Genomic DNA, 25,839 nt, shown 5'->3' with positions numbered 1-25,839 from the left:
CCTCATGCCACTGTTCTGAGGACGCACCAGGACTGCAGCCAGACACTAAGTTAAGAACATTTTATTATAGACACATTCGTATAAATTCCAGTTTGAGAGTCTGTCAACACAGGAATTTGTCACCCCCTCCCAAGCTTATTTACTCACCTTCATCTCCTTCACACTGAAAGCATGAACATTATTTTTATTGCAAAGGAGAGTAGCTCCAAAGAAGTGATCTGAGGACTAAATTCTTCTCGTACCTTATCAGGTGTTCAGGAAAATTACACAGTATGGAATCACTGTACGTTTCCCTTAAAGTCAGAGAGAAAAAGATGAAAACCCAGTCTGTCCATTTACCCTAAATATATTAGCACATGTTCTCATGAGACACGTGTCCCTCTCCTTTAGGGACTACACAGTTGTAACTTATCAGAGCTGCTTTAGATAAGCACCATAAATTGCTTAGGATGAATTTGGGCTCAAGAGGCAGCAGAATAGAGTACCTGCTGAATCCCTGGCTGCTCATTCACCTGAGGAAAAAGCTCTGATTAGCATAAATAGATTATTTTATATAGCACGCTCTTGCCTTAGGCCTGTATACTACCACTAAAGCATTCCCACTCCTTAATAGAATTTGGAAACAAAGTTATTTTCATTTTTGCACCATCCTACTACAACTCACAATCAGTTAAATTAGGTTAAGTAATTCAATTAGATTACAGTCCGCTGAAAATTTGGATGGTACCTCTGGACTCAAAGGCCACATCAGAGTGTAGGTCTGGGAAGAACCACTGCTTGTCAAGGACTGTGACCTTAGTTTGAGAGGGAATTTGGTTCTCTGTACAAACATAAAAATGCAAATCCTCAACTCTGCATAAACAAAGTGAAAAGCTTATGAGGTCAAGATATTCCCATGGATTTTAATGTTTTCTTTCCTAGTTTGAGAAACTACAAAATGAAAGATCCGTGCAGAAGTCTTGCTATTCCATTTCATTAAAAGTGGAGCTGAACTGGGGCGTAGAAGAAATACAAGCTTTTTGCAATCTGAGTGTTTGAATTTGCAGAGAAAATAAGAGCTCTGAAATGTCCTTAACATGCCATTTCCATGTTCCCAAATGTTTTTTTAATTTCACAAAAGTAAAAATGTTTAATTTCAGCACTTTCTGAAAAAAGCTTTTGACTATTTTTTTCGAGTCTTCTGTTTTCAAAGACTTAAATGTTACAAAGTGGCCTTTTTTGTTTAAAAATTGATCTCGATTATAAAGAAAAATCCAACTAATAAATAAAAATGACAAAAGCCAACAAAACCCAACCACTGGCTTCAAAGATGTCCTCAAAATATTCCTTTTTAGTTTGCTCTGAACTTATTTCCCCCTTCTTGACTTTGTGGTTCAGTTCCTGAACTAAATAATCCTTTGTTCACACTTCTTTAGTGTAAAAGCAGCACACTCCAGCCTCAGAAGATGGGCTGTGCCTACAGAGGAGGAATGGGCTGACTCTAGATCTGCTCCGATCTCCCACAGTAATAAATATCCTCCTCGGCTCTTTAGGCAAGAGATCAAAGTCTCATCTCAAACGTTATACTCCAAATCTTCACTGTCCTGATACTACAATACCTGTTCAGTGTAAAGCTGTTTATGCCTAGATTGCACAGCCTATACCCGATATTCACAATACTGCTGCCTTTAGTGTCTCACTGCTTCATGGAAGCTGTACTTACAGCTCCTTGGATAGAATACCTATCCCATAGCTCAAGGCAGTCTCGCTCCTACTCAAGCATCCCAGCTCAGCGTGGGATCACACAACATTACAGCTGTCGTGGGTCATCTGGTATATTATAAAGTCTTCACAGAGGACAAAAAGGGCCAGGCATTCAAATTACAACTTCTGCATGTCCATGTACCATTACAAGAGCCGTCACTTCATATTAACTGAAATGTTCAATCTTCTAATGAATTTTTGCATGCTGAATTTGCAAAGAATTTACAATATTTCTGCTTCTTCTCCTCCATTTTGGGCAGAAGCAAACGCTGAAACATTATATTTCAGCATTTGCTTCTGCCCAAAACATTATTATTCCTCTGGAAAGGAAATCCTGACTTCCACCCAAATTCATTAATAATACATAAGTTTTCTGGTGAATCTAAAGCGACACAATTACACTACAAAAGAACATTTTATGCTAGCTATTTTATTAACCTGGAGTATTTTCAAGCTTTATTCCATGCTTTATTCTTCTCTATTTTTTTTTTCTCTCTGAAGACCATTATTAACAAGAGTAAATATATTACTCTTCCTTTTTAACCTAACTTTTTAATAAGCACACATGTATTATTTTAATAAAGAAGAATGGTGGACTTACAACTGGGCAATGTAATCTCTGCTTCCTTTTTATAAAAATTTCAGATCTTTCAATACTAGCTTGAGGTGATGTCATATTAATTATACACAGTAGATTTTTCAGGTGCTGGAAATTAATTTCCATCATTCAATATGTTTTGCAAAGCATAACATTCTTATCTAGTTCACCTCAGTATGCAACAGTGAGTTTCCTAAGGTGTAATTGTGATTTTTGTGGGTTTGTTTTGGACTTTGGTTTTGGGCCAATTCTCATTCTAGAGCAGTTTGGTTTGGACAGAGTCTGAGAAACTAGATAACTCATCTCAGCCATCATGAACTCAGACTCCAGAGACCCAAAAAACAAGACAAGGGCTAGAAAGCATCCTTCTTTTTCCTCCACCTGCTGTAACCAAACTAGAAGCATTCTCCAAAACTCATCTCCTTTCTGCTTCTGTTTTAAGTCAATGGAGCTGCTGATGTCTACGGGTGTATGCTCCTATCCAGTCAAGGTCAGCTTTTGGGACACTGAGCTCTACGGCCATGGCTAAAGGCAGGTTTGGTAGCTCAGATAAAAAGCTATTATTCCCAAACCACTTCTGACCTCTTCTGAGGCAATAAACAAATAAATAAATAAAAATAAAAAAAATCCAGTTGTAATCTAGACAAGTTATGAGATTTAGAGGACTGACAAACAAACAAAACACCTCAAAACTAACTGCTAAATTCTACTGATTCCTTGATAAAATTACTACTAATATATAATGACCATTTGTGCCTTGATTGTTACCCAAACTGCATTCTGCTTCCAGATTTTGTCCTTTCGGAACAGCTTTCCTTTCTCTTGCTGGATCCTCTGAACAGAACAACATCTGCAGGAATACATATTTTTCATCACATCTTAAAAATATGTTCTCAGCACAAACATCAACTGAGCAAGGTACTAAATACGTAGCTTGGTGCATTTTCACGTACTTTAGACTTAAAATAGGGGTAGACTATTCATTGTATGCCTGGTGCTACTTCCTTTATTTCCTTCCCCCCCAATGGTGGTGAAGTTGGACTCCAGCAAGAGATAAGACAGACATAACGCATGGATCACAGATCCGTACAAGTATGGCAACTTGTCTTCATTAAGTGTCTTGTTCAGTATAAACTCTTACATTTGCAAGTTGATAGGTAATATAGACATATAAGCAGCTGCTACTTCCAGAAGAGAGACATGAACCACTTCAACAGTCGGCAGAAGTGTGGAACCAAACAGCCCTAAGAAGATCACGCCTGTATGAGAGCCGACATCTGTTATACCCTGAGTCCACTTTTCCTCTCTGTAGCTGATGTTGTAAAACACCAGATCTGCTTATCCATTAATGGCTGCTAAGCTAAAAAAGGAACACAAACCAGCGTGCCTTTCTCCAAAATGCAGTTATAGCCCATCTGCACTATTTTTATCACAAAACCTGTGTGCTTCCGAGAAAAGAACTAAACTGTTGTCATAAATCCTACTCAGACACTTCAGCCTGCACAGTAATGGACAGAACCCTTGAAACACAACGAAGGCAAAAGAACTCTTCCTCCAAAATCCACTTGCTTTAATATCTAATGTTGTTTTATCAAATCTAACGTTAACTGACTTCACATAAAGTCTCTCTATATATTATCCTGGTTTCTCTTGAATTCCCACTCTACATTAAGCAATGAAACTGCTTGTATCAAATACTTATTTCTACCTGATACATCCATTCTTCATTAAAACTTTTAGTTAATGAAACATGCATTTTGCTGTTGAAGCCTTCTGGAAGAAAAGGAGAAACTTTATTCATTTTGTCTTGTTGATAATTGATATCTATAAGACTAAAAAACAGTTTGAATATCTAAGAAGCATCTGAGACTACAAGGGAGACTGATTTTTGATGAATTTAGACAAAGCACACCAGCTAGGTACAATCATGATGGCCTTGCTCCTCTTAGAACAAGAAAAATGTTGAACACCTCTCTTCAACACCAGTTCTGGTGTGAGAGGCTCCTGGCCACCTCACTGTAGGGGTGCTCACACTTAAGCATCCTCAGGGACTCTTCCTATAATCTCTCCAGATTTAATTTATCAATTAAAAAAAACAACAAAATCAAGAAATTAGACTGAACATTGTCAGGAGCTGAAAGCTTCACTGGGGGTGCATTGGGATTGCTGAATGGCAACTGGCTCTTGCCATAAGGTTGAGTAAATCCAACTTCTACCTCAATACTTCACACACACACAAATGTATACAATGCCCGTGATCAAACCCAGCTCTCCTTCTGTGAAGAGAACTCCACAACGTGGCAGTAAATCAGACACCAGGAAAATGAGAACCATTTGTTCTATTGTCCCAGAGCAGTGTGTCACTTAGGAAGCCTCCTCCCTCCATTGTATGTGCGTGTGAGTTTTCTTAGCCTGTGTTCATTTATTTGTTTGCAGGAAATGCTTTATCTAAGTGTCAGTTTGAGAGTACATCACAGTCCAGTGCTTGTAGCACTGCATAGTCCCTGAAAAGCATGTCAGATGTCAGAGACTCATCAAAACTATGCCTGGCATTTGGCTTGGATTCCAGGAGACCTAACAGCCTCTTTTTGCTATAGAAAGCCTAGAATTTTCAGAGCAACCAAACTAGAAATTCTCTCACGCTGGTGCAGTAATCCAGCCCAGTTATAGGATGGTTGATATTTCTTTGCTAGCACAGGGCTTTTTATTCAAAATCTGTTCTCATAACCTTCTATTCTGTAAAAGGTTTGGTAATTTAAAGTTACTACATTTAAAAAGAAAATCTTATTCATGTGAGCAATCTTATCTGTACATGAAGACTGCCCCTTCCTTCACACCTCATGGGATCAGCTCATCTCTAGGACACAGAACACACACTTCATTTTCAAAGGGTCTGGAGAAAGAAGGGCTCAACTTCAGCTTTTTCTTCTGCCTTCCTATCCCTGCACTGAGCATTATTATTTGCTAGTTCTTATGTAAGGGACTTCATTTTTTTCCCCTCTCTATTCCATAGAGGAGTCCTACCTATCTCAGATCACCTTCCCCTGTAGGTGATGAATTTGCAGAACAGGTTGGGGATGAAATCTTCACCAAATGGGTCCCATAGGAAATCTGAGGTCCTCAGCAGGTCCAAGCACAGCCCACCAAATCTCAGTAGGGCAGGGATTGCCCAGAGGTTTGGTGGTTAGCCATTTAAATTACACTAAACAGCCATGCTGTCACAGTTTTCTTCAGGGAATTAGAAACCTTTTTCACCCCTGGATTCCACCCTACCATGGGAATAAACTACCCACCTCAAATTATGATAGCGAGAAGAAATTCAGCAGGGTTTAAGAGAACCTGTGCTACCAGGGGATGTGTGGGCCAGGCTGCAAAACTGCCTCCCTGTGTTGTTGAAATATTACCCACATACAATGTTTTAATTAAAACCGCAGATGATTCATGTGACTCATCTCTCTGCAATGAGAACAAAGCCTCTGGGCTGCCCCACCGGGATCTCTGAGATGGAGAAATTATGCTGAATTGAAGTATGGGCTACTCCAGCAATGCTCTTTTTAAATGAGCTTCCTACCCAAAAGATAATACCCCACATACAAGTCTGTCTGTCCCTCTGTGTCCTCCCTTCTCCAGTAAGGATCTGACAGCCAGCTGTAACAGAAACATCCTGTTACAACTGCATAGATATCACAGTAGATAATGCAGCGCAGATATCACAGTAGCGATGCCCTTATTTGTATGAAAATATGCAGGAAGGAGAAAGACCTTCTGAAGAAAGGTATGAGCTCAGCCCTTTCTTAGATACTGAAATCCAATGATTAGGTCTAATGACAGGACTCCTAGATTTCATCAGGGGGTTTCTTGAAAGGGTAAGGGAAGTAAAGGGAGAAGGATGTGACAAGGCACCTCAGTGCTGAAAGAAGAAAATGAATATAATAGAACAGTTCAGTTGGAAGAGATTTTCAAAGATCACCAAGTCCAACGGTCTCAACCAAACATTAAAGCACAGAATTAAAAGCGTTATCCAAATGCCTTTTGAACACTGACAGGTACAGGGCACTAACACTCTTGTTAGGAAGCCTATCAATAGTATTTGACCAGTGCTGTGGTGTAGAAATTTTTCCTCATGTCCAGTTTGAACCTCCTCTGGTGCAGCTTTGTGCCATTCCCATGCTTCCTAGTATTGGTCAGAGAAGAAACCAGCTCGTCCTTCCATTCTCCTTACCAGAAAATTACAAAGAGCAATAAGGTAGCCTCACAGTTTTCTTTTCTCCAGACTAGACAAAACTCAAGCCTCTTCTCACTGAAAAAAAACCAAAATGTCTCCCACTCCATGATCTCACCTAAAGGAGTTTTGATTGCCTGTGCACATCATTTGCCTTCTTTCACTGATTAGAGTGGGAATTGTTGACAATTCAGCAATTCTTGTTATTTTATAAATATTTAAACACATAGAAACTGATGTAAATTCGTGTCTTCATTTGTAAAACAAATAAACACATTAACCTGTTAATTCTGTTTTGGTTCAAGTCTACATCCTTTCTGCTTTAGGAGGATGTTTCCAAAGTTGCCTTGGGGATTTAAAACATCTATGCCTGCTAAATGTCAATAGAAGTTGCACTTCCCATTTCACTTGTGGCCAAAACCCATAATCTTCATGCATGTTTGATATACACACAAAACACTCATTTAACATAAGCAAGGAATCACATGCCTCTGGGGGCAGAAAGCTGACTGCCTCATCAGAAATGCAAAGCAAGGTTTGCTTTGACACAGTGGTTGCAAAAAAACAGTATGTGGATCCACTGCATCTATTGACTGTTAATGAGTGGAACAACCACAGCTCCTAATGAAATGGGGTGCTGCTGCTGTAGGAAGGGACGTGTAACAAAACTCCATGCATGCCCAAAGTGGGGCAGACTAAGTTATACTTAAGCCCTTCAGCTTGCAGTGCTTTCTTTGCCCTTCAGAAATCATGAGGAGACAATACCACAGAAGTATTCAAGACCCCGTTTAGCTCAAGTGATGCTTAGAGTATAAAAAGCACAGAGACACAAGGATAGGGGCACGTAACATTATCAAGCTCTTGAAGATCACCTCAGTTTCACTCTGTAACTTGGCCTGTACTTAATGATGCTGGCACTTGTACAAACTACAGCATTTAGCAAAGCTCCACACCAGCAGAAACCATTACAGAGGCTGAACGGCAGCCCAGCGTAGTCCCTTGTGATGGAGCTCTGGACAGGCTGTATCATTTTTCCTCAATGGAAGGGGGAAGTGTTTATCTGGGAAGCATTTCATATCAATGACACAAGGGAACTGTTTTGCTTTCCACAAATAGGCTGGTATGCAACTCCCAAGCACTCTCTATGGAAAACATTGGAACAGCCATGTCTTTCCAGCAGGGATTTCACGTAGTTAATGCTCTGCATTTTTCATCCTGATTTATTCCTGCTTCACCTTGTTTCAAAGTGCTGCACTCTCTTCAAGCACAACAAGGGGCTCATCTCTGCAAACGTTAACTTCGATTACTGGAGACTTCAGATTCATATCGTCTGTTCAAACATAAACAGGGATGTGCAGTCTCGACAGAGGCATTTCTGTGTCTGCTTTTATTTTTGCAAGAGTTATCTGAAAACGTGAAACAGATTCAAACCTTGTGTTCCACAAGGTTTGAATCTAGATGTCAAAGCACATGGACTCTTCTAACTCGCAGCTGAGTTGCTGCAGGTTAGTTGGGAAATCTTGACTTGATATATTTCATGGGAGTCAATGGAGAAGATTCACTGTACTCACCCACAAACGAGAGCACCAAATTAGGTCTCATTGGCTGGGACCAGCACAGAATGGTACTCACACAGATGCAAGCTGGTCTGATTCCCCCATTGGGAAATACTGCAATCCCACTTCTCACATCAACACCGATGCCCTGTGGTACCAGCTGCTGAAGTCAGCAGAACTGTGGGACCAACTGTTTTCTTGCTGAAGTCAGTAGGACTCACGGCCACACTAGGCATAAATGTAGGCTAATTGTAGGTTAATTTAAGCTGATATAAACAGATGTGGCAGACAGATGGGCACTGCCAGGTTCACAATAGTCACAGTTCTATAAGTACTCCCACTGGCTCCCCTGATAAGCTGGAGTCTCAGAGGGCTGTCACAGTGGCAAAGGATCCGTTTTACACAGTCACAACTGCATGTAACCATCCTGAATGAGAAATCAAGGCTGAGGCCCAGAAAGATCATCCATTTCCTGTCAGACACTCCCCACAACCCCAGTCTTTGCATGCATTAACTCTAAAATTGCAATGTTGTAGCAGCACAAGAAATTGTCTTCATTCAGGATGTCCTTCCATTGTATCAGTTGACACCCATTATGTCTATATGTATATACTACATCTGATCTGCGTTTCCTCCCTCCTGTTTCTATTCACAGGTCCATTTTTCATTCTCCCTGGAATGCAGAGCATTTGGGAGTGTAGGTGGAATGCCAAAGTCTTTCAACACCCATTAATAGAAATTTGTTTTATTAATTTAGATTGTGGGAAGGAAAAAAAAAATATAACAGAGTTGATCCTTTGCTCTGAAATCATGAATCATTGTCACATGCATGAGAAGACACGTCCTCTGAGACACCAGAGGCTGCCTCAGACAGAGTAAGTGATTAGAACTGCTTTGCTAGGGAGTCCTGAGTCATCAAACATAGCTGTTTAATTCCCAGGAAATGGGAAACATATTGGGACGACATTGACTTGTATGGAGCACGAGCTCCAGAGAAGGGTGAGCCCTTCAAAGGTTCTGGAGATCAGTTTAGCTTATGGAAATTTTTTAAAACTTGAAAGCTTCTCTGAAGCATATCTGATCTGGAGCTGGGTAACACATTCCCAACACATTATTTACTCTATGAATTAAACTCTTTACGTACTTTACAGATTACAGGGGAATTTACTTTGACTTCTAATAAAAATGATTGAATGATTATGACATGGAAAATATGTTCTGACTTCAAGTTATTCCCTGTGACAGGAGCTTCATATATGCACTGTTCTTGATTTACTAGATCTATTGTAAGAACTTATGTTTTTGGTGTTCCCGCTCCTACTCCTAGCACTTAAATAGGAAGAGCATCTGACACACATCCTTCTTGCTATGACCCTTCAACACGGTTCCACAGAGATTTCTGATCCAAAGCTGGATCATGGCCAACATAAACTCACTCAGCTTGGCTCAGATAGCACAAGTTGTTAAAAGCGAGACTATTTTGCACTGAAGTCGATAAGAAATGGCACAAGATTTCCTCTAATACGCATGTAAGAGTGACCCTCTACTTGTGGGGGCAATTCAGAAAAAAATAAGTAAATTTCAATGTTTGCCCCAAGATCCACAAGGTGTCACATGGCTGTCACTGGTCACAGCATTGTTTTGGAGAATGTCTAACCCCACATGGACTGTGAGGCTTGCACTATAAACACCTGATCACTTATGAAAGATGGAAAATATCAGTAGAAAACTGTTTTCCAAAACTTTTTCTTCTAAGACAATGTTCTTGAAAGAATTTTGAGTGAAAGTCAGTGGCTCATTTCATTGACACTTTCTTTTGTCCTGTTCCTTTTTTTTTTTTAAAGGAACTCATCAAGCAAAATTACTAGTAATTACACTCATGTTGAATCAAGTAGCTCTACTGATTGCAGCACAATGCACAGACCTCGTAGCTGAAAGATGAGCAGTCAGCTCTGGAAGAGGAAAAGCTATGTGGCCTAATGTGTGAGGTCTCTGCCTGATAATGTGATAGCGAAGGTAAGGGAAGTCGGCACAGCACAGACAGAATGACAGCAAACAGACCACAAACTTCCTTAGATAAACGACATCTTTCAAACCACACAATACCACTTGATGCCTTTGTGCCCCTTGAGCTGTTACAAAGTACAGCTGCACTTCAGCCCAGATCGATATCACTTGGGACCAAGGCCATCAATCCACAGGCTGAATACACAAACAGAAAACGGACGTGATCTCCCTGTTTTGACAGAATGTTGTAGAGGGGATGGTGCCATTTTCCAAAGGGTTAAATGACATTGTCTGACTCGACCAATTTCTTCAGACAGGAGGGGACTTCATCTCAAACGATTTGTCATCTGGAACTAGCCAGATGCCTACTGCAAGCAAGTTGGGAAGGCTAAGAAACCCATGAGCAGTCCTCAAGAAAGCCAGTCTTCTTATATTGACTTTAGTTATTATATGAGCATAACCTTCATTTTCTACTGATTCCTCACAATCAAATACAGGAGATGATCATTAACAATCTCATGTTAATGATGACCTTGCTGTAGCAGCTACTGGCATTGATGGAAGCTGTTGATGTCAGCACAGTTTGCATCAGCTTTATCTCTGGTGTCTATGGGCCAGAATTTTAATCTCATGCTGATGACGTAAAAGTGAGAAGAGTTGGCTGGAAGTAGAAAGAGGATAAAAAAATCAGCTTCCCTCTGGAAGGAAGAACTCCAAAATCTGGCTGAGAAATAAAGAACTAGCTCTGATCCTTTTTTTTTTTTTTTTTTTTTTTTTTTTTTTAAGTCTGCAAGGCTTTCTATGTTTACTATTATTTCATAGAGCATGAGATACAAATCTCCTAATACTGATGGGCTGCAAAGCAGCTGAAAACCGAGGAACCTTAGCAAAAGCTTCAGGACAGTTCATTGAGCAAGCTCCCCTTAAGCAAAAAGAAACAAGCCCAGGCTCCCCTACAGTCCTTCGTGCAAGTTCCTGAGGAACAGAACGATAAAGAACATGAAACAATTTTTCAAACTAAATTTTGCCAAGGACAAAATCTGATTACAGAGTACAGTAAATGTCCCACTGGGAACAACAGTCAAGCAAAATTCCTGAGAAGTTCTGTTCTGTATTCTTTCACCAACACCATGAATTAGCTTACACATTTTTTTTTTTGGTAGTAAGTTGCTGAATTCCACTCTTTCAGAGGGCACTTAGTGTTTAAAGATAGCCTGAAGAACATGCAGACACATTGGCCCAAGGCAACATATTGTTCAGGAAGGAACAGGATAATTAAGTTTCCACAGCTGAGAACTGGTAAGTTGACTTTGCTTCTCTACCATGTCTTAGGGCTTTTCTTCAATTTCTTTCCCTCTGCTAGTTACATTGACTGGCTCAGACCCTACACTTTGTGGGTGGAAGGTAATGACAAAGAAAATTAAATCACAAAAGAAGATATTTTAAAAGTACATGGGAAACCCTTGAAAATGTAATATGTGTCTTCATGACAAAACATTGTAAGCATTAAGTTGTTACATTCTCCAGTGTTAGATGAAGCAATAAATTTGCCAATGCATGCAGATGAGCCCCATTTAACCCCTATACACCATTTACTGTAAATTACGCTGCCAGAGGAAATCCTAAATAATGGGTTTGGTTTTCTTCTGAGGGGAAGAAAGCTTGTGAAGGGAGTATGATCTTCAGGCTCAAATCAAGTCAAAGATCCAAAGGTTTACAATAAGATTAAGAAGAATTGCAGCATCCCAACAGGGAGATTATTCCACCCACAGATTTTTCTCTGTCACAGTAGAGATGAGGTCCAGGATAGCATCACAACTCCCCACATCTTTTTCTTCAATTAATTCAGTTGTTCTCAATGGAAATGCTGTAGGTCTCATGATACTTTTCTTCTCTCTTTTCTAATACGATTTTAATTATTTCAATGTAACTTGGGAAAACTTTAACGTTCTCCCAAGGATGTCCCAAACACTAAGACCTAAGAGATCCATGACAATGAGAATGATGGAACCCCTTTCAGGTTATCACCCCAAAGCTCAAGATGCCAGCTGTCCCAATGAACATGGCAACAACAGGAAGTCTCCTGAAGGGAATATTATGTCAAACATTTTCCACCTAGCTCTGCACGCTGGATTTTGAAGGTAATGAATTCTGATGGAATGAAAAGTTTGCATCAATGTGTGGATCAGGTGTGTTTTCATCCTTTGGGAAACAAAAAAACATTTACAGCGGAGTAAAGAAACTTCCATTATGAGACATAGTTGATGCTGAGGAGCCAGGGTCACACCTGTAGGATGCTGTGGGAAAAGGAGAATGAGCAAGCTCTTTGCTTCAGAAAGAAGGATCTGGAGAAGCTACAACAGCAAAGACACATTGCTTTGATTGCGCCAGGAAGTTCAACCATAAGGAAGAAGGGTTATTAATTTCTACAGCAGAGCTCTGAGAGTTCACAGTAAATTCTCAGATGGTCAGAAATAAAAGACTGTCATGAATTCTCCCATTTTGAAAGAAGGCAGCATTGAGCACAATATCTGAAAAAGTGTTCTGATGGAAATGAGCACTGCCGAGTGTTTTTTTGGCCGAGAAGATGGTGTGCAGTACGTCAGGGCTCAGCACATGGCAGAAGGTCAAAGCCAATTCTGAGAACTCAGTAACAATAGAGAGTCATCACTGGACACAGGTGCTTCCTGAATTGATCTTGCAATTTGGCTGTTTCCAATTAAATATGAAGCAGCTGTGGCCCCTTATCTGCTCAAGTCACTGGAATCCATCTAAGGGGAAACTTTCTCCCTTTTCTCTCCACAACCCTTCAGACAGCTCTGCTCTCCAAAGAAACTGCCAGGGACAGCCAATTGGTCAGAACCTCACAAATAAGAGTTGCCTCTTATTCATCTCAGGGCAAAGCAATGAGACACTGATTCAGCTTTTCTGTTCCCAATGCTTTTATTTGGGGACAACAGCAAAAGCCAACAAAATAAAAAGAAAATATGAATGCTGTTGAATGTTGTGAGGCACACAGAACAGGGATAGTTTCCATCAGAATCAAGTCAGAGCTCCTAAGTACCATACGACACCTAAACTTACTTAAGTTACTTATAAACTTTTCCCTTCCAGTTCATTCATTCTGCAGTAATGAAAAACCCTCCATGTCTTGGCTATCTCTTCCAGCCTGCCAAGGTCACACTTTACTTTCCTCCAGCACCTTAAGAAGAGCTTGCCTCAAATTTGTGCCTGTCGCTAGACAAAAGAAAAATGAAATTCTAGGTATGCATTTTGGTTGTCTTCAAGATGAACCATTTAACAACCTGTGCTAAGCATTTGTTAGCACAGAATGCTAACAACCACCTGGTTTTACCCAGCCTGAATGTAACAGAGCCTTGACAGCTTTGCTCTTTGTCCTGTTCAGCTCTTCTCAAGGCTTTTCTGGTACACAAGAACAGTAGCAGTTCTTTTCTAAAGAGTATTCTATTGTGCTTTCTGAAATTGAAATGGATGGCAGGGGTTAAACTCGATTCCAGACTACGCCATCTATTTATGACAATATTGCGTCATTATTATTGAACAAGGTTCAGACTCCTGATCATTTCAATCATAGCAGTAATTATACTACTGTAGGAACAAAGAGCTTAGAAACCAATAAAAACTGCTGTTTTGCCAAGACAGTATTGCCATTAAGTAGGAAGTAGCACTGGTATTTTTCTAAGGTTACTTTCATCATTTGAAATAACAAGGCTTCTGATTTCACCTGAGAAAGACTATCCAGCAACTTAATGTCATGAAGCAGTCAAAATAATCAGCCATAAACAACCTTAGTATAGATATGATGGTCCTCTGAAAGATCCTGCATGCCAGCTCAAATAATTCCCCTTGGCCCTTCTGGGCACAATCCATGCACAACAATTCCTTTTGTGAATTCCTGTAGCCAATATATAAACATGCAGCTGCTTTTCTTCTTCCTCCAGTCCTTGCATTTTTTCCATGTGCTGTCCACATCTCCCCCCTCAACTCTCTACATTAGAGTCCAGATGACCTGCCCTGAAAACCATCCAATTTTTCAGTTTTCAGAGCCAGAATGCAATGCATTAGGCCAGACTCCTTTGTAAAGCCTACTTCAAAGTAAAGCAGAAATGTCTCTATGGGTTTAAGCAGAGGAGAGAAAGACCTCTTATTTCGTGTATGGCTCCACAAGAAGCAAGACAAAACCACCTGCATCTCAATGATTCATAAAACGATTTCTTCCCTCAAGCAGCTCAACATTTGTTTTGAGCTTTTACACATTTATTCAATGTGTACATATGCTTAGTATATCTACTACCTCAAAAACACCTCCTCCTGTGGGCCTTTCTAGCTGTTTCAGAATTTCATCTTTATCTTTTGAAGAGGAAGGAGGAAACAAACAAACAAAACCCCCCAACCCAGAAGCAAAACAAAAATCATCAGACCACAGGGACGCATACAGGTTCATTAATAAGGCATTTCATCTTTATGCAATACAACCACTATTTATTATATACAACCCTTATGCCCTCTCTCCACTCAATCCAATACTCATCAACGTCAACATACTCAAAATATGCACATCAATACTGTAGATAAGTTGCTCTGAAAGTAGAGTCTGAAGACCATAATGGAAAAGATATGCTGCTGCCAAGGCTGAGGAATGCATACACAGAAAAACTCCCACACTGCAAGTTGGTCAACATTACGTAGTGGCATTGTTTCACTTTTCCTGCTCAGTCATGTTCCATCAAGTCTGTGATGACTTATAAAGGCATATCCCAAGAACATAAAGAACAGAGACTGTTTCTGGATCTCTCTCGCACTTCTCCAAGATTTACAAACAACCTTTAAATTAAGAGTTTTCACAATTTCCTGTTGAAATACTTTATCAGAAATGTAGGAATTGCATCCCTGCAGGAACTGCAAAACAGCCATTTTGGTATTGTTTACTTGTATTTTGTTTTGCTGTATTTTTAGGCTCATTGTAGCCAAAATTTCAAGCTCCAGTCAGTTAAGGCATTTAAAGCTCTTCCTGTGTCACACTGACTTTTCTCACTGTCACAAGTGCTTCTTAACCTTCCTCTGAATATATGCTCTGCTTTGTGTTAGTTGTTTCTCCCTTTTCATTGTTATTCAAAACTGGGCTTCTATGGCTCAACATATTCCAAGAACCATTTAGGATAAATGCTCTGTCAATGACACTTACGTACAGTTGAGCCACAATATATTCTATATAAATCATTTTGACTGTTTCACAAACAAGGCTGAATCAGACAGATTTTCAAAGTACGTGAAACATAGCTTTTTCAGACATGGTCTCCTACCCCCCAGTTAATCTGCCATCCTGCATATTTGGACTATGTCATGTTGTCCCCACCAGGAACAGGACCATGCTGCTAACATTTTCTCCTGATGAGGATAACAATACTATGACGGGAAATCTTAGCCAATTTTATCAACAGATTGTAGGGAAAAGGTTAGCATTGCAAATCTAAAAGTATCACATCATCTCTTCCAGTTTCATTTTCTAAGATAATCATGGACCTCAAGCAAACAAAGACTTCATCTGAATTACCAAGAAAGAAGTCTATGGAAAGAAAGAAATCTGTTTCACTACTTGAGGACAATTTTGTGATGTATTTCAGCTTATACTACTGAAGATTGCACAGAGCCTGGTGATCAGAACCTTCCTTGCCTGCTTTACACTTGATCAAATGGATGGAGACACTTGAGGAATATCCAAACACTTCTCACCTACACAGCCTTATTTCCAGAGTGTAAGATGCATTTGCATTACATTCAATATTGTCCATCAGGCAAAACTGAAATCCCACCTGAAGAAGACAGCCTGACAGAGAGGCTTGAGAGAGAAAGTCGGTGAAACTTCACTGCTCTGCAACAGAGAAGCAATCAAAACCCATGGAGAAAAAAATTCTACAAGGCAAATTACCAGAACAAGATTTTTCTTGAAAACAGAAAGAAACTGCAGTGTCCTTGATCTGGTAGTATTAAGCAGCTGTGACAGGAATAGCATTCACAAGTGAAAAAAAAAAAAAAAGCCACTGAAGCTCTCTGTGTCTCCAAACTCACACTATGGATGGTTTATAGCACATTTTTTGTCTGTAAGTTGTGTGGGAATGGAAGGTGCCATAACCCCTCATCCGGCTTCTTTACTAATGCAATAATCTCACTTCATCAGAGAAAAAGAAGGAGAAGAAAAAAATGAAAGAAAAATGATTAATAATCTGTGGGCAGCTGCTTACTTTCCAATCGGTTGTCCAGGAGGGGTGTGCTCCACTTCAAATCCCGCTTGCCTCAGTACATCAATCACAGTGTTGTTACCCAGGAAGTGACCTAAAATACAGGTAGAAAATAGCACTGTCAATCAAACTGCTCCGCTCACTCATTTGACTTTCTCCTTTTGAACAAAAGGTTTGAGATGTAAGGTTACCAGAAGCTAAACTAGCTCTAGAAGCAAGAAAGGCACATGATGCTGTTAGTTGAGTTGATGGAACTGTTAACCACTTAGCCCAGGGCTTTTTGGCAATCAGCATGGAAACAAACCGCATCCAGGCTGATACGATGTTCTTTCTTCTTATTTATCCCTTCCTCTCCTCACATGACCAAGGAACAAAATGCAGATAGATTGTCTTATAATACTACTTGATTGTACAGGAATTTGCAAACTGCTAACGTGGCAACTTTTATTATGTGCACTGATTAAAGGATCTTCTAATGTGGGTATCCAAATGATTCTGCAGTGGTGAAAAGAATATTGCTTGGGCACTGACTCATGAACTGGAATAACTTGCACCCTCAGATGTCTATCCTGCCCACCATCATTCATGGACATCTGCTTATGAAGAAGCTCTGAAGTTGCTCTAACTCAGGGCTCATCCACCTAAAATGAGCATGGTTCAGAATTGCTTGATCAACCTCTCGGCCACCTGCACAGCTGAGTTGGGAGGGGTTGGGATGGTAACTTTATCTCTCTCCAGATGTGGAGATTTAGTTCTGTAAATCAGTGCACTTTGCTGGAAGTGTAAAGGTTGCATTCCTATTCACAGAAGTAACAAAGAGCCCAATAAGTACTGCAGCATGTATGGGCCTTGAAAGAGTTTACTTAAGGGAATTCTATACACTTGAGTCTGAACCAAATCCTACTGGAGTCAATGGGAATCCTCAAAGGACTTTGGGCGCAGACTCAATAAGGCAGTGTAATCCCTCCGAAGCTTTCAACTTATTGTCAGAGTTCCACATTGTTTTCAGGATAGGTTTGAGGTATAAAGCAAGGACACAAGAACTCCACTAACAGGTTATATTTAAGTCCACGTAGCCCAGTAACCTGACTCCAGCTGTGGCTCATGGTAAATATTAAATATATAACAATACATAAATGACAGAGACTGGGAAAGGACAGAACAATCCTTATCCCTCACATCCTTTAAATTCTAACTCTGCATGGCTGGGTGACCCTCATTTACAGCCAGGTCATCACATCTCACTGCCAGCTCTGAATAGACCAATTCACCATGAATGTGCCCAGACCTCTGTCTTCATCTACTTTTTGCCCCATGACATTTTGCAGCAGCGAGTTCTACCACGTGCCACATGTAGAAGTGCAGTACCCTGGTTTGCTTAGAGCTTGCTGCTTAGAGGGAGTACATTTGCCTTGAGCACAGGGAAAGTATTAAATATTTAATACAGAGATGCCTGTAACTATCTGCCTCCACTACAGATACAAATGGTTTTCACAGAAAAAAAAAACAAGGCAGGCAAGACGTGCCTGAGTCTCTCTCAGGTTATACTGTCATCAGAAAAATCTAGATAGAAAACTCTTAAACACCGATCAATACTGCTATATGATGACTTAATGTAACCGTGAGCAGAGTCAGCACTAGGACAACTCACCCATTCTGCATCAAGTCATAGTGAATGTAAGAGTAATTCAGTCTCCAGCATTCCTTAAGTCTGAATCTCTCTGCTAACACTGCCAACAAGGGTGCTAATTCGCATCAGTTGTGAGAATGATGTAGCTGTACAGCTTTTAGAGCAACTTGCAAGCCCTGCTAAGAGCTTTTAGCCAAAAGACATTTTTTTAAATGATTAAACATACATTTGCAGAGCCCTAACGTGTTCCAGAATTCCTCTGCTTCTTTTTAAGACAACTCAAAATTTGATTTTCCCCTAGCTTACTTATAATAAAAGCCAAAGGAGCAGAGAGCAGTCCCAAAAATGTTTTATACACCCTCAGAGATTCAAGAAATGAGACATTTGTGAGTGATTAACTGGATTTGATCATATCCTGTTTTTTTATGTAGTGGCCAAAGCAAACAATGGCCACAATTCTGTCACTGGCAAGTGACACTGAGAAATCAAAATCAAAGATGTCAAGGTCAGGGACCTTTCTGAGTCCATACTGCAACGCTCTACTTTCCCTGAAGCAGTCTTAAATGACAAGAGACTTCTTAATAGAAATAAATCATCCTAGATCCAGCAAATCTTTGACATCAGGACAGTACCAAAATAATCCAATCTTAACTACTTCAAATCCAGGGGAAAAAGGGGTAACTATACAATAGTTACACTTCCTCATTCACTACATGGCAGGCCTACACCAACATCAGCTCCCCAGCAAAACATGCAAATCCCTTTCAAGCCTGACATGAGACCAAAAGGTGAAACCTCCTGGCCTTGTGCTCCTGCCCATTCTGTTGAGACCGTGATGACATGGGGACCTGCAGCGCATGACAGCAGAGGAAAACATGGGACTGTTCAGCACCTTTCTCACTCTAGCTCTGGAAGCAGAAATTGGCAAAGTACAAAGTACCAGAAATATGTGGAAAAGTAAGGTTTGTGGGAAAAGGTGGCACCTGGGAGATCCCATGGCAGTTTGGTGAAAAGAAGCATGAAAACACTCTTGCCACTGCTGTAGTTCCAAGGTTAAAAGAATTCCTTTAAGAAATGTCTTGGCTTTCTTCCTACTGATAAGTCTATCTTGTTTTAAAATCCAGAATGACTTTCAATATGAGAAATTTCTTACACAAAACAACTCCCTGTGGTCACATACATGTTGAGATAAGCACTGACATTGAATACTGACAACAATATAGTACTTTTATGGGCATGTAATAAAACCCACTTTAATCTATGTATGTGAGGCACTTATGTTTAGCATAGATTTGGTCAGTGAGAAGTCCCTGCCTCTGGCTGCCCATATATACAAATATAATATGTAATAACTGCCAGATTTGCTACAGCATCAATGGATTTCATTAATACATACACACATTTTATGTGTACTTCATATGTACATATGTATATATATATATACACACACACACGTGCTTCTGCTAAAAACTTGAAAAAAATTCTCTCCCTGGACAGAAAATTTCATTCCAAAAGGTACAGAGAAGTTGTTGCATCCAGAGACAGATCAGATAACTTAGAGGCACAGAGTAATGCTCTTGCTTCTGTGTCGCTATTCCCCTCTTCACTGTAAACCTGGATAAACTATTCTTGCACTGGTAACCAAATTTACCTTGACAGCTGATGAAAACTGAATCCAAGAGGTCAGAACACTGACTGCCTTGGGAATTCCATGCGAGAATGGGAATAGAAGAGAAAGCAGACAGAGAAGATTTTTCTAGATAAGAATTTGAAAGTGAAAGTCTGTATCTGGCTATGAAGACACACAAGAAAGCCTCTCCTAATAGTTTAAGTTTAAAAACAGTATAAACCTAAGAAAATAAAAAATAATTTGTTCAAATAAAATACAATACTGACACAACAGTCCATTACGCATTTATACTCAAGAAATTTGTGATGATACAAGGCAAACTGCACAGCAAGTGTTCAACTTACTCCGAAGTATCGGAACAAAATATGTAGTTAATTATTTGCAGGGTTTTATGCATCTACATTTAACATTTACTCTCAGTTTCAGACTCCAGCTCACCAGGAAAGGCGTGAATGCAGTCCTCCTGTCCTCTAAGGACAACCAAATATTCCTGAGATTGTCTTTAGGAACACCATCAGCGACAAAGTTATATTAGAGTTTGAACACAAATGTAGAGGACAGCTCACTGCATTTGCTGGGAGCTTCTACATTACATTTGATTGACGACAAGATTTTTGTCTCCTTTGTGTTGTGTCTTGTTTTTCTGAGACAGGGGATCTACAACTGGACACACTGGATGAAGATGTTACACAGCATGGTTGCTAACATTAATCAAACATCTCCCATCCCTGTTTCTTCTTTTTAATTAAGAACTGTGTTTTGGACTACACAAAACAGATGCACGTAATGCATTTCCTTATCTCCCCAAGGTTTCATTTTTCACTGAAAGGAAGAAAGAATAAGCCACTTCATTAAAAAATAATAAAATGAAAAGGTAATAAAAAAAATGCAAGGTTTCCATAAAGCATATGCATGTATGCACGTGCACTCCTGCAAAATTCTGACTGGAATGTGCTGGGGAAAAGTATACTTCCCAGCCAAATCTAACAATCACAACTGAGCATTCTCTAATTGACCACTGAAACTAAAACTCTCCTTTTACCATTTTGGACACCTTGGTGACCCCATCAATAGCATAACCAAGCACAAGGTTGCATCCTACAAAAGTTACATGAACTTTAGGTGTTCCTACACACAAAAATACAATCTTGTTTTGATGGAAGAAGGAGGAAAAATGTTTCTAAGCAAATATTATGTGCTTTATCTAGATCTAGAGATCTCCTACAAATTACTTGGTCTCTTCATTTCACAATTCTTTGTTCCATGGCTTAGCAGGATACAGGGGTACAAAGGAGCTGGAGATAATTCCCTCACAAAGGACCTCCATTGCTAGAGCCTTTGAAGTTGTGCTAAAAAATCCTTGCTAGCCCATTAGCTGACACACAGCAGAAACCTGAACTGTTTCCATGCACACTACAAGCAGAGCTATTTTCTGCACAATTAGTCATAAAAAGGGCCAATGTAAACTGTGTCGGGAGGTCTCAATTCTTTACATTCTCCACACAGTGAATCAGACGTTATGTATAACATTTTGTTGCCATTTAGACCTCAGGCTGCCTTGCAATCAGGAGGTGGGTTGTCTCTATTCCTGTTCTTCTCTCAGTGCTGATTTTCAAGGCCCTTGGCACCATCAGTATGTTTATGGTACTTCGACTTCACTAGAATTAGTGCAGGCAGAAATGCAAATGTCAGAAGCTGCATGTTCACAGCTGGGACAAATATTTACTTGTTACTCTGCTTGCTGCCTCAAAAAGGATGCTCTCTCTCATTCTGCGGTCCTCTAACTGAATATTTTGGAGGTTGAGTGATGAAGGTGTCAAGAAGATGCTGTGGCAAGGAGCTGCAGAAAACAGCTCAGGAAATTAGTTTTATCTGGATTTATCCTACAATGTTTGACTCTACACCAACGGCCTCTAGACAACGATGTGAACCATTTGACATCCCACATCATCATTTCATCCCACTGCAGATGTCCCATATACACAATGGGAAACCAGTTCTGAAGAAAAACTCTGCAAATCTTTCTTTTCCTTCCACTTTACCTCCAGTATGATTCTATCCCTATTTATCTGTTTCGATCCCTTAAATTTAAGATCCCTTATGAAGATCATCCTTTCAGAAACGTGAAAGAGCCTCCTTTTTTTTTTCATTATGATTCAGGTTTAGACTGCTATTGCTGCCAGAGGTTTTTCTCTCTTCCTAAACTAGTTAACAGAAATCTCATTCTAGAGGCAAGGACAGCATTGAATCAATATCTCCAGCACACCTTGACGTACATCACAGAACAGAAGGCTGTGAAGCAGCTCCTGAGCCATGAAAGTGCCCAAACACAATAGTCAATAGATGCTGAAAAAGACAACTCATGGGTGAGTGAACTGGCACCTGATAGAAACTCAACAGTTCATAAGTTCATAAGTTCATAAGTTCATAAGGTTGGAAAGGACCTATAAGATCATCTAGTCCAACCATCCTCCTATCACTATCTCTACCCAACTACTAAATTAAGTCCTTAAGCACCTCATCTAAACGCTTCTTGAACAGCGCTAGGGATGGTGCCTCAACCACCTCCCTAGGCAGGCCATTCCAGTGCCTGACCACTCTTTCAGAAAAGAAATGCTTCCTGAGGTCTAATCTAAATCTTCCCTGGGAACAGCCTCAGCAACCACCCCCAGTATGTTTGCTAATGCTCTCCATGAGGGCCTAAAGTGCCCAGCACTTAGAAAAAGCTGGAAACTGTACTCCACCTTTCACACAAGCCTGTTGCCGCAGACTGTTGGCTGTTCCTTTGCTGCAGGACATGGTTTTTTACTTGGAAATTTCAGTATTATGCAAGAAACTCAGAAGAAAAGCTGGGGATGCAAGGAACAAGCCTTTCTGCTCCTGTGTTTTGCCAAGAGTATCCAAGCACAAAGCATGCCTTAAAAATACTTCTGTACAAAACGTGTTCAAAGGTCTTGTGAAGTAGGCTTTCATCATAGCCTCCTTATATCATGCCACTGCTTCTCCAAGGCAGATGGAGAAATCATTTCCCTCTTGTTTGATGTTGTTATTCTCCATAGTTGCAAGGAGCTGACTCACAGCCACGGGAAGCGAAGCAATAAAACATGAAAGGCCAAAATATGCAGAGCTCTGAACGTCCAGCATTACCCTCATGGCTCTCCACCATTCCTTCCTTACATGTAATCACCTCTCACCTGTGAGCACTTACACAACTTGCTATGAAGAAGGGCCACACCATAGCCAGGTGCAGACTGGAGTGACACGGGGCCAAAAGTTGAGGGGGTCATTCCAGACTGATGCCAGGTCATGGAGCACAGATTCGTATCTGCCTGAGGTGCCTTTGAGAACTGCTGTGCAAGACTGAACTCAAAACATCTCAGTCAGAAGAAGGGACAGATTCATAGCCTTGCTCTCACTTGTTTCTCACTACTCCTCCATATAATCAAAACCCCTCGCATCTAATCAGTTCTACTCTTTCTCTTACCCTCCCTGTTGAGGGCATGAAGCTACACTGGAGGCACATAAATGTCATACACTAGAAGCCCTTCTCTAGAACTAGCCTAGAGCACTACGCACAGAAACCTCAGTGGAAGACTGTACTCAATCTTCTCCCCAGACCTTACCGGTTTGAAACAACTCTCTGCTTTCAGACTCATACTGGTGGCCCTATACAGTACAATCCCAGGTGCTTAGTCACTCAGTTCTGTACCATCTTTGTACATCTCTCCCTTGCTGACTCGCCCTATATATATGATGAAGAAATCAATAAAGTACTTTGTGTTTTCCTTCAACAGAAAGCTCAATTGTCTTCAAGCCTAAACCAGCTGTTTCATTTTGGTTAAGAGAAACAATACAAGCAAAAACTGAAGTGAGGTCACCTCCCAAGCACATTCTGTGGTCTCTTGTGTCACACCAGGATTCACTGCTGCTTCAGGCATCTTAAATGAAGTGACTAGTGTAAGTTGGTCGACCTCACTGGAAAGTTCAAGCCCCTCTACAAAGTGATTCTCCTTGCCTTTCACCCCACCCTTCCCTCTTCTGCCTCTTCCTTACCACGCCAGGGTTTGTGAGGGACAGGCTTTATGCTGATCTCTCCTTGATAATGTGCTCCAGCTGACTACGGTCCTTTTTTATTTGCTCCATATTCTAGCTTCACTTATGTGATATTAAAAGTTTCCGCACAGACAGAAGGCCTAACAGAGGATGACCTGTTCAGTCCATATTCTTAAGGAAATAACTCACAGATCCAGTTCTAAAGAGCAGAGGGAGATGGATGCATAGCTCACAAAACCTTACTATATCAGTGTTTAGATATGATAATTCCTGACCATGCTAAGCATGCACAAATTGAAGGGAAAGGTCTTTTGTGAGAAAGCAAAGACTACAGATTTGTTACATTTACTTTTGAAAAAGTAATAATTGCATTTGCTGTCATGAGTTGGAACAACCTACCGGGACAAGAAAGCTCTAGGAGGAAAATTACATGAACAGAACTGAAATGTTTTGCCTGTTATTTTGTCCCCACATTTTACTGTGAACTAAGATAGGCTTGCCTAGTCTGAGACATTGTATAGATAATGGTTACTGATATTTTTCCTTATGTAGAATGCCACTACCACACATTATTTTTCAATTTTTAAGGTATATGCTCCTCACTGAATCACGTGGTTGGAAATATGCCATTCTAGTAATATGTCATTCAAAAGTATGACATATGGTGTGACCAGATGTGTTCCCCTTCTGGAACTGTGCAACAGAACACATCCCTGGGTATCTCACGTGACCCCCTGCAATGAATGGGGCCAACACATAATCTTGGGAACTTAACCCATCCTCATCACTGCAGCATGAGATGAGACGAATCTGAGCAAAATCAGAATCTCTAAAAGTCTTCCCAGGATACTGAAACATCAGTCCCAACAAACCAGAACCATCTAATCAGCTTTGTGAGGACAGTCTGGTATGAAATGCACTGCCATGTATTGTAAAGCATACAATACTGTTTGCTGAATGTTATCAGAACTTCAAGCAGTGAGAAAATCCATACAGAAATGCAGTCTCTTTTACCACAGGTGTCTTGCTAGGGTGCTTGCAGCCTAGCTAAGGTAGATAATATGCTTCCATCTGAACCAAAAGTTATCAGCCCTTTTATCAGCTCCAGGACAGCTACCATGCTGAAATCCCAGCAGCTGGCATCAGGCAGGTTGCCTCTGAGCAAAGTGTTTCATATCCCATTGCAAATCTCCCAAGCCATCCAGAAAGGCACAAGAACATCCTTGCCAAGGCTAGGCAATGGTTGGGGTAGCAGGGAAAACACTTGTTTTCATGCCACTCTGCTCTGCGCTTGCTCTCTTACCAAGACACCTTTAGTAACTTGCAGTCTGGGCCTTAGAAAGCTCCTCCATCAGCAAAACACTTTTTTTTTTTTTGCATGCTGAATGCTTCACTTAATGTCTGGAAATATTTCTGAGGCACAGCTCATTAAGTACTTCCGCCTTTCTTAGGACATGTCCAGTACTATGAAATGCTGCATATTCACCTTCCTCATGCAAAGTTATCTGGCAAGTATTAAGGATGTACTCAGTAGCTTTTTGTAGGAAATTCTGGAGAGGGTACAGGCTCTAGGACTTCAATAGCTGGACTACTGATGCTGTCTAACCTCTCTGTGGACTCATACATGCATTTGACTTCCAGAACATCCTGTGGTGACAGGTCTGCAACATAACTATGCACTAAGTGGAACAGTACTTCTGTTTGCCTTGAATATGCCATCCTGATCACTTCATCAGGCTCCTCCCAGTGCTTACACTTTAAACAGGTACAGCTCTAAACCAAATTCAAATCAATCAATCAATCCATAATGTCACTCTGTTATGAGATTAAGCCACACAGGAAAGTTAATTGGCAATGGTGTCTACAGCTCTGCCCGATAAGTGAAACTGCTTCAAAAGACTACAGACAAGTTGATACTTTCCCTTTGAAAATGAGCTTAAAAAAAAACAAACCAGAGCTCTCAGCTGATAGGACCTAAAACTTAGATTGCTCTTTTCTGGTTTTGACCTCATGGTCTATTATTTTACAGACTGCACTGGTTTCTTCATCTTTTCCATGAGCCCCCTTCTAGTGGTTTATTTATATTGTGGCAGCAACATCAAACCACGATGTCTCACCAGTTAAAAACATGGAAATACCA

At 40.4% G+C, this 25,839-nt stretch overlaps 1 protein-coding gene across 1 annotated transcript in view; it reads right to left on the bottom strand.

Annotated features, from left to right (window-relative positions):
• Positions 1–25,839, bottom strand: part of TRABD2B (TraB domain containing 2B) — a 256,399-nt gene that overhangs the window by 25,828 nt on the left and 204,732 nt on the right. The window contains exon 5 of the mRNA XM_065739292.1: positions 16,390–16,480. Coding sequence (XP_065595364.1) covers positions 16,390–16,480 — 91 coding nt within the window. The remainder of the gene's footprint in view (positions 1–16,389; positions 16,481–25,839) is intronic.

The sequence above is a fragment of the Cyrtonyx montezumae genome, unplaced genomic scaffold (genome assembly GCF_038088225.1).
Source record: "Cyrtonyx montezumae isolate F1298 unplaced genomic scaffold, pur_monq_1.0 scaffold_1, whole genome shotgun sequence".
Taxonomy (NCBI): Eukaryota; Metazoa; Chordata; class Aves; order Galliformes; family Odontophoridae; genus Cyrtonyx; species Cyrtonyx montezumae.
This window is presented reverse-complemented; position numbering and strand designations above follow the sequence as displayed.